The sequence below is a fragment of the Sinocyclocheilus rhinocerous genome, unplaced genomic scaffold (assembly GCF_001515625.1).
Source record: "Sinocyclocheilus rhinocerous isolate Xijiao unplaced genomic scaffold, SAMN03320098_v1.1 scaffold722, whole genome shotgun sequence".
Classification (NCBI taxonomy): Eukaryota; Metazoa; Chordata; class Actinopteri; order Cypriniformes; family Cyprinidae; genus Sinocyclocheilus; species Sinocyclocheilus rhinocerous.
In genome coordinates this window covers 1,229,822-1,240,358 of record NW_015638934.1, presented here as the reverse complement: position 1 = coordinate 1,240,358, position 10,537 = coordinate 1,229,822, and the positions used below count along the sequence as shown (strand labels likewise).

The window sequence follows — 10,537 nt, the reverse complement described above, 5'->3', positions numbered from 1 at the left end:
CTCCCGGCGCCTATTTATACTATAGTCGCACCGGTAGTGACGTCATGGCTGTCGCCGGCCAACGAGTTGGTGTTTTTTCAATGTATGCTTCAGACACGGGTCACGACGAGGCGTTCCCCATAGCGACCCCTAGAGGACGCAGTTCGAAGTTCCCTACTCAGGGAACCATGGTTACATAAGTAACCTGAGACGTTCCGCTTGTGTCCGTAAAACAAATCACTCCTGAAATTGCGATGTTTGACGGTAGGCTACACCACTGACAGAGGCATTGTGTTTTGTTTAAGCTTGGAAGACTTTCAAGCGTGCTCTTGCAGTGTTGCCATGTCCACTTATTATAAGCATCTTTGGGCTTGTTGTTTGTTGCTTGACTCATAAAGCTATCCAGTTTATTTAGTTGTCATAGTGGGCAGATTTGAGCTACAATATCTCTGGATTTCCAAAATAAAGCATTTGGATTTATTTATATTTATTTTGTGCTTGTGCTTGTTCTTGTTTGCCTTTTTTTTTTTTTTTTTTGCAAGATCTGGCGACATGAATTAATCAAGGCTCATATTCTTGCATTGCGCATACATAAGGAAAAACAACTGCTCATTTCAATACGCCATTAACAACTAGTTCTTCAGTTCGGTTTCGTACACACTGCATAGAATTATTGTAAATGCGGTTTTCACTACCTCCGAGTTTTTCGGGAGATAATTGGGGTGTAGAATGCAGTTGTCACTCCAGTAAATGAGTGAAATGTATGTGAACAGAACAGGATTAAGCACGAAAAGGTGATTTGCTACCCGAGTTTAGCTGGAGTGTGTACATGCCTATTTTTCTATAAACACAGCCCCAGTCTGCATGAGAGAAACCTTTCTGAAAGCAGATTTTACACCGCATGCCACCGCAAACAGTAAACAGCACAATTTGTGACTAATTGCTTTAAGACTGAGGTTCAGGCCTTGTAAAGCAGCTCATGTGAAACGCTCGACTCATTTCTAGTTACAGTTCAAAATTCTGGTGCATCTCAACATGTCCAGGTCACATCTCCAAATTCAGTAACGTAGGATCAAAACTGCAATATTAGCTTCATGATAGTAAAGCACATTGTCCACATAATCCTAATTTACATTACACTAATGAATATGGATGTTTTACATTTGAAGGGTTTTTTAACTTCTCCTGTAGATCCCCACCACTGCACATTTTGTATGTCTCCCTTATTGGACATACCAGATGATTTACACCCAATAAATTCAGAATCCTGTACACCCTTGTACAAGAGGTCCTTCTTGTTTCACTAACATGCAGTTTCGAATCCCACCATTTGTTATTTTTCCTGGTTTCTAGTGCTCTTCTCATGCGGGTTGTATGTGTGCATGATCGGATCGGACTGGAAGTGTAGGAGAAGATTTCCACTAAGGAAAGTTATTGAGAGAGAGGGTTAGGCTATAGAGACGGGAGAGGAAGGCAGAGGCTTTTGACAAAATTATATTTTCACAGCCGTGAGCCAGAAACACATGTGGAAACAATTAGACATGAAACTGTTCCTGATAACATCATCGGAGTGCCGCGCCATGTTCCTTAACGACTCCAGCGCAGAGGTGAAGAGACTGGAAAATATACTAAGAAATAGTTTGATTCTGCCGTTGAAGAGAATTATGTTCTGGGAAGTTAGCAAACACACCTACACACACAGACACACAGACACGCACACGAACATGAACACGAACATGAACACCAACACCAACACCAACACCAACACCAACACGCACACGCACACGCACACGCACACTCTCTCTCTCTCTTTCACACAGCTATTTCCAGACAATTACTGCAGCCGTTCCCGGTGTGTTGTTTTTTCTGATGCTCTGGATTAGAAACAGAGACAGCGGCAGTGAAATGAATTTAACAAAGAAACAGAGAGAAAGTAAAAGAGGCTCTTAGCTGCACTTTTGCAAAATATGTCAGAACTACAAGTATGTTCAGGCTGTAATACGATCTTGCTACTCACTGAATGCTGCAGAGAACACTAGTAATAAAAACAGTGAAGCAGTGCAACAGCAGGCATTATGCAATGGTTCACACAGTCACAGCTGTGTTTCACATTGTTGTCTCATAAACCACATCGCAAGTGAGTGATATGTAGTTATCATCTTGGAAATAATCGAAGTTTGTTTGTTTTTTTGCATTGTTAATTCAATTTTGTAAAAATAATCAAAAATAAAGATAAATATCAGAAAATTAAATATGCTGGTAGGGGTAGCAGTGGATGGACAACTAAAATTATGTATGATGAAATATATTTTCACCAAAATTCAATCAAGTATGGTCAGAAATTAATAAATACAGTGTAAATAAGTATTTTTTTTTATCTGGGTAAAGAAAAAAAAATTTACATTTTGTCTGTTATATTATGTATACACTGGACATTTATTAGTAAGTGTGTACTTTGTCGTAGCTTAAGCTCTGTCTCTTCAGTAAAGACACAATCTGCAAACTCTCTTCCCAATGTTGGGACACTTGAACTCTTACACACATGAAATTATACTTCTCATGGATTCTGAAGAATGTCAAAACATCTTTGTGTCTGTTCTTAATGTGCTTTCCGCTAAGAAAAGTCATTTACACACCTGCATATTATATTCCACACTATTCTACACCTCTGTTAAAATACTACTGCCAGAGTCCAGCATTCACTTGGTGATGGAGGGTAAATTAAGGAAATAAGGTTTTCACATTATCTGTTTAAAATAGACAGCTCTTTGTGTTTTTCATATTTAAGATGACGTCAACAATTACATTGGTCATTTCACATCATATGTGCAGTTATGTACCAGGTGAGCTAAAAAGCAAGTTTACTACCCTAGTGAAAAATAAATATACTAAAATGTATTTGAAATAAATGCATTTAATACCAAGTATACTACAAATACATTTACATATTTATGTATGTAATAAAAATACTCTGCAGTTGGTATACTAAACTGGTATACTTCAAGTCTGCTGAACTGGAACAACTAATTTTGTGCTTAATGTACTTTAATTGTGCAGAAGTAGTGCTGAAGTCCAACTAAAGATATACTGAAGTATATTTGTGCTAAAGTGGAACTACTGCGAATACACTTTAGGTACACTTTAAATATCTAGCATTTAAAGACCGATATTACTCAAAGATTATACAATGCTCATTAATAGTGACATTAAAACACATTTTAGGCTTAATATTAGAAATGTGCATTGTGCACAAGTAGTTCTCCAAAAAAAAGTTTAATTATAATTTTTATATCAGTAAGTCTCAAGCGATATGTCAGTAAATTTGTTAATATATTTGAACTGTATACTTAGTATGAAATAAATGTTTTTATAAATATATTACTTTTTTACTAGTGTACATCAGAAAAGCCATACACAGTGCAGATGTGATGGAAAAAAGTCTTTATTAATCAACAATCTACCCTTGTAATCATAATTTGTGTGAAAAGAATCAATAGTTGTTGGTGTTTTACTGCCTCTAGTGTTCATTTCGCCTGGAAACTGCAGTGAAATGTATTTATAGGTAAATTTTTTGCGAAATGTAGTTACAGTAACTTATTTCCAGTGAGTCTGGGTTATTTCACAGTTTGAAAGAGAATGTTCATTTGTGGCATTTAATTTGTGTTTTAGTTCCGGATTCAGCCCCAGACAATGTGACGGTTGTGGTGAACGGAACAGAAGTGCTCCTGAGATGGTCAGAACCTCCTGGAAAGATCAACGGACGGCTGCAGGGATACATGATGGAGTACAGCGCACCTAACATGGAACAGGTGACCCCACACACACACACAGACACAGACACAGACACACACACAGCGATATTTGTGTTTGCTTTTGGATTTCCATTCCTTAATCTCTGAAAAAATGTTATATTTTTTATCATTTATTTTCTCTTTACTATATAGCTGTATCAATCTGTCGGATTACAGGAAGTAGTGTTTGATGTTGACTGGATTGCTTTGTTTTTTATGATGGATTGGTCTGCAGGTTGTGGTGGACACAGGTTTGGACACAGAGCTGTTTGTCAATCTCTCAGCCCCCCTGTCAAATGTTTCCTTCAGAGTGTGTGCCTACACCGGAGTGGGACAGGGGCCCTGGACGCCCCTCCAAACCATCACGCTCATTCCTGCAGGTATGAAAGCAGGCAGACAGTAACCACATCTAAAATTCCCACTGGTCAACAGTTGCACCGAATGTTAATGGTCTCTTTCCTTGCAATGTTTTGCAGAAACGGGGCAATCCAGAGGTGAGTGACAAACACACACACACACACACACACACGTGTTTTTACACGACTTCCTATTGACTTGTAAATGCTTTTATATTGATCTAATTATATTTCTGTCATGACAACTCTCGGAGGGATTGGCATGGTAAAAACACCCCCCAACAAGCAGATCTATCGCCAAGACATATGTACTGCTGCTGCTCCGAAGAGCCATATGAACCGCATGTATTACTATCTATGTGTGCCTGGGCTAACCCGCCGACCGGCTTAACACTAGTGGCCTATGACTATGTGAGCCTGGGCTACCACGCCGACTGTCTTAACTCTAAATTAGACGCGCACTGTGTAATGTTTAATTAACAAAATGGATATACGTTGCAATCCGATAGATAAGACCCCAGCAAGCGGTAGCATAACAGCTAGTTAATTCGTGTTCGTGCAATGATGAGACGGACAAAGTTAGCCGATGCATGCCATTTTACTCTCTCGTGCAGATAAAAGTTGTCAAAGTTACAGTGCATTAAAACCCCTGGGTGGACTGACCTGAATGAACTGAAATAAAAGCAGAATATAGCACAGCGAGAGCACACGTCGCACGAGCACATTTCTCCGAACTACACTACCCATAATGCATTTCACTCGGGACTAACTGTTACAGCCGTAGATAGTGGTCTTCAGTGTCTCCTGCAACACTGTCATTGATATGACTGTGATAAGCTTGTGATTCTGACGCTGCATGCAGCTGAAATCAGCCACACACTCATCACAATGAAAACATTGACCTTAGAAATAACGAACGTGAACACTGGGATAATCGGCGATGTATATGGAGAACCCCAGTTGAATTGCATACACAAGAATGCTTATTTCATTTAACCCGTTTCATGTCCATTACTATCGGCGTGTCCTCAGAGCAATTACATATGCTCTAAACCAGGGGTGGGAAAACTTGGCCCTTCCAGGCCACTTTCCTTCAGAGTTTAGCTCCAACCCCAATCAAACACACCTGAACCAGCTAATCATTGTCTTCAAGACTACTAGAAGGCTACAGGCAGGTGAGTTTTATCAGGGTTGGATCAAATCTCTGCAGGAAAGTGGCCTGGAAGCCAATCAAACACCCCTCAACAAGCTAATCATTGTCTTCAAGACTACTAGAAGGCTACAGGCAGGTGAGTTTTATCAGGGTTGGATCAAATCTCTGCAGGAAAGTGGCCTGGAAGGGCCAAGTTTGCCCATCACTGCTCTAAACTGTGTTTTGCTCCAGCTGTATTAACACAGATGCTAAATACTGCTGCTAATATGCTTAATATTCACTCCTGCATACAATGCAAACTGCTAACATGACACTTAGTTTAAACTTGATTATGGTTGCTCATTTTTTGAATTCAATTAGGCAGCCCACGCAATACACACAGCGATATGGATTAGAAGAGCATTCACTTATCTTAGATGTTGATTTCGCTGTTCTGAAACAAGTTGCAACTGCTACGGCAAGCACTAGTCATATATTTGAATGTTGAGCAGCGAGCTCATTGGCTACCAATACAGGAGAGAACCAATCAGCTGTGCCATGTGATGATGTCATTAGGTCAGATTGAGCTAGACCTATCGGACTGCGCCATCTAGAGTTTCATGCCAGAACTCAGTATTTGTTCTACCGTGATGCTAACCCTAAACCTAACCCTCACAGAAACCTGATGTCGGGAAGACACAAAATGTAACTCATCTCAGACATTTCATCCCACAAAAATAGGACCCACAGAAGATACAGAAGTGAACTTTTCCTTTTACTTCCCTTATTTGGAGTCCTTCTTAAAATGTTGTTTTTATTTTTATGTCTGCTGTTGCTGTCTCAGAAAAGAGGAAGAAAAAGACAAATGAGGGCAAGAAAGGAACAGAAAGAAATGTAAGGAAATGAGTTGCAGGAGTTTTGTTGAGTGGGAGGCATGTGGAAAGATTTTAGGACATTCTCTAGAAGAAACACGCCCTGTTGTAAATATGGACTGTCTTGCACTGAGGTCATTTTAATGAGTTAATTCAACCAATGACCAGCTGAACAAAACACATTCACTCTCTGGTCTCTGAACAGTGGACCATGATCAAATATAAAGACACATCAGATATTGGCCTCGTGGGAAGTCAGCATAGTGCAACGGTATAGTATCATTTATTTATGCAACCCAAGTTTAATCTATCCTGGTGAAACTCCATAAGATGTTTAGGTGACGAGGGAGAAAAACCTGAGGTACTCAACTTAGTAGCCAGACAGATTAATATAATGCATATCCCCTATATATAGTATAAACTTTATTCAAGCTGTTCAACCACAAATAGACAAACCTTTAGGATGCTCTTTGTGGTCTGCTTGATGCATCCGGTGTGACCCTCTTACACATTATTATTCCCTAAACTCACTACACTGCATTCTGGGATTGACTAGAATGCAATTCTGCCTCAGAATCTGGCTAACATGTATGTAATGCAGCAGAGTGTTGCGGCCTAAATCTTGAAATGGACTCAAGAGCACCAACTTTAAAATTCTAATAACGAAAGTAAAGGAAACATGGAAAGGACAAGACCTGACAATGAGAACTGGAAACATAAGGGCAAGAACTACAAACTAAAAGTCTATAAAGCAAAAGAACAGGCAGGAAATGCATTAGACTCAAGAGCCTTGAAATCCTAAGCTCACTCGGTTTCCAAACAGAGCTACACAGTTCAGTGCTTGCATGTTTCCCCCTTTCCTCTTTATAATCTCATTTACATTGACATTCTTGACCTTTCATTCTCTGCATCTGTGTGAAGGTATCTTGAGTGCTCCGGCGTTCTCCTGGCACTGGTGGTACGTGGTCATGGCCATCGCCGCCGCCATCGCTCTAGCGGTGCTCTTGGCCGTGTATGTGACCAGGCTGAGGCGGAAGGAGACACGTTTTGGGTGGGTAGAAATTAGGCTTTCTGCTGTTTTGCTGGATTCTGACACTGTGGGTGTGAGCAGAGCTGTTATTTGCTATTAAACCTAACTGTAAAATGAGGCATACATGAACTAGAGTCACTAAGTTGTCCGTGATTGTAAGTGTGAATGTTAATCTTGGACTGGTCATCTGTCCAGGATGTTGGAATAGTTTCCAGCATCTCCTCATAACCCTACATGGGACAAGAGCTAATGGACAGGGACTAGAAGGCACAAAACTCTCATCCTGATGTGGTCAATTATCATTCTTTTTTTGTAAAATAAAGTACTGAGAAGAGGTGGGAGGTGTTTTAAGTGTACATTTTTTTTAGCAATGTTTACAACAGGTATAGTTTAGGTATAACATTACCAAAAACATAACTGAATAAAGAAATGAAATAATACTAAGCGGTACTGCTCCATGTGAAGAATATATGGGCTTAAAGATTTGCATTTGTGTGTGTTGTTATAAAGTGAGGCGTTTGAACCCATGATGGAGAGCGGTGAACTCGTCGTTCGATACCGAGCTCGTCGAACGTACAGCCGACGCACAACAGAAGCCACACGTGAGTTTGCTTTCTCTCCAGTAACATTTTGACTGACTGCTCGGAGCTTACACAGTCTTTACTTGCTCACACATGTAGCTGTAACTAGATAAGGGAGAGCTGCTTGAGAACTGATCTGTGGGAATTCCTTCACGTCTTAGGTGGACGTTCTAGTTTTCCTTTTTACCAAAGTTATATGATTTTTTAAATTCATTCAAAGTGTGAAAATATGCCTTTCATGTTATTGTTAGAATGCTCAAAGTTCAACCATCAGTGATGGTGTCATGTTAAGATTAGCACATGCTTTCAAGGTACACATTTATATTTCATCAGTTCTTTCCCTGGCTGTCAAACCCATGACTTTGGTATTCTTAATGCCATTGCTGTTCTGTCTGAACTACAGGAAAGTGTCACACCGCAGATTGGTATTTTAGAACCACATATTGTGGTCTTAATGCAAATAAACTGTTGTCTTGTATTGATTCTCACATCCAGCTCCATTAGTGTTATGACAGCAGCGATTCACTTGACTGAAGACTAAAACCTAAACTTACCTTAAACCTTAAACCTGTCTTGCAAGTACTGCTATGTCTCTCAGGAAATGCACATAACTGTGATCACGATCATGATGTGAGTTATATAATGGAGTTATATACACAGTAACTGTGTTTATGAAACACATTTGTTATGGCAAGAAAAACCAAGAAAAAATGTGCTTAGATTATGTTGGCCATTATTTTGCTAATGACGTTGTTGTCATGTAGTAGCCAGGTTCCCTGATATCACCAGTAGTAGTGTGTTATATAGTTTGTTATTGAGCACAACTGTATTTTAATGACGTAATAAGAAGAGCTTTAAAAACACTTTGCACATCAGTTTAGAACATCTGTGCTGTTTAGACACACAGACATCAAGAATCAGCATATGAATCTCAACAATGGTGATGATCATCAGACAGATTCATGTTGCATTGCATTCTGGGTGCACCAATCATAACTCATCCATGGCTCCCAGCATGCATTGCGACATGAATAAATTATGCAGCTGCATTGTCTTAGTATTTTCTTTTATTTTTACTATTTGCTTTTATTTTTGTTATTTTTTGTTGTGACTTTTTTACTGCCTTGTTTTGTGTCGTTCAAAAATCACATAAAAATTATCAGAATATTTTGTCACCATTGCTGAGATTCACATGCTGATTCTTCATGTCTATGAGTGCCAGAGTTGAAACCTCTTTATGAACCATGTTTATAAATGTTGTTTATGAAGTGTTTCTCACATTATCTCATATAAATGCACTACAGTTTTAGATACACTTCAATCAGAGACTCAGACATATGACAAGATTTTATCATAAGTCTTTTGCCATCACATATGTGTTTAATACACACAAGAGAAACTTAAATTTAAAGAGTCAAGAGGCAACTAAAGCAACCACTATTCACAAAAACGGTAAGTTGAAAAAAAAAAAACATCTAAACATTAATTCTCAATAAAGAACTTTTGTTTTAGATAGTCTAACTGGTTAGTAATGCATGAAGCTGGTGATGCTGTTTGTAGAGTTGTTCAATCATCTTCTGCTGAGATCTTGAGAGATTTAATGTCTTCTTTTATTTCAGTTGATTTCATCTAAGGCTGTGGCTGAAGTCAGTTGTAATTCTTGTTTCTCTTTTCTTCAGTGATTCTGCTTGTTAACAGCAACTGTTCATCACTAATGCTCAATCAGCACTTAATTAATCACATAATTATCTCATTAACTTTAACACTGCTTCAGTGTTATTTTAACACTCTTTTAGAGTGGGACCATATATGCTCCAAGCAGTGTTAATTTAACACTTGGGATTTTACTGTATATATATACACTCGCAAGAGTGTATTTTATGACAGAATATTAGCCAGAGTTGTTTGACAGAGTTGTGAAGGAAATGAGCGTGCACTCATAACCCTGCTATCACATTTCATCCTCAAAACTGGTGGATTTGTCTCTGCCAGGGACAGTTTGATACTGATGTGCCTCAACATGCAGGAGCAACAAAACTGGATAGAGAGAGAGAAAAGTTTACAGAGAAACAGAGACCAACATATAACACATTCACATATTCACATTTTATGGGTTCATTCCGTAGACCTAATGGTTTTTCTACTGTATAAACTGTATTTTCTATCCCCTTACCCTAACTCTACACCTAAACCTACCCCTCACACAAAACTACAGGCATTTTAACATTCTCAAAACACTTCATTCTATATGATTTATAAGCCTGTTTCCTCATGGGGACCAAAATTTAGTGGTATTGCTATCCTTGTGGGGACATTTGGTCCTCATAATGTAGGGACTACAAGGTACACACACACAAACACACCCACACGCACACACACACACACGCACAAACACACACACACACACCCACTCGCACACACATACACACACACGTCTGGTCAGCTATCCTTGTGGGGACTCTCCATAGGCGTAATGGTTTTTCTACTGTACAGACCGTATATTGTATTGCCCTACACCAACCCTACCCCTAAACCTACCCCTCACAGGAAACTTTCTGCATTTTTAGATTTTCAAAAAACTTCATTCTGTATGATTTATAAGCTTTTGTACCCGTGGGGACCACAATTTAGGGCCCCACCGTGACACGAGTCCCCATGAGTCTGTGCGTAGTCAGGTTTAAGTCCCCACCAGGATATATAAACCAGTACACACCCACGCACCCACACACACACACGCGCGCACACTCACACACGCACATAAACCCACTCGTGCACACAGACACACACTCGTCCTGT

General features: G+C 39.4%; 1 protein-coding gene across 1 annotated transcript in view; it reads left to right on the top strand.

Moving 5' to 3' along the window:
• The window catches only part of LOC107750107 (tyrosine-protein kinase receptor UFO-like), a 62,383-nt gene that overhangs the window by 20,167 nt on the left and 31,679 nt on the right, over nt 1-10,537 (top strand). Inside the window, exons 8-12 of the mRNA XM_016565373.1 lie at nt 3,649-3,788; nt 4,006-4,150; nt 4,247-4,264; nt 7,052-7,181; nt 7,671-7,762. Of these exons, the coding sequence (XP_016420859.1) occupies nt 3,649-3,788; nt 4,006-4,150; nt 4,247-4,264; nt 7,052-7,181; nt 7,671-7,762 (525 nt within the window). The remainder of the gene's footprint in view (nt 1-3,648; nt 3,789-4,005; nt 4,151-4,246; nt 4,265-7,051; nt 7,182-7,670; nt 7,763-10,537) is intronic.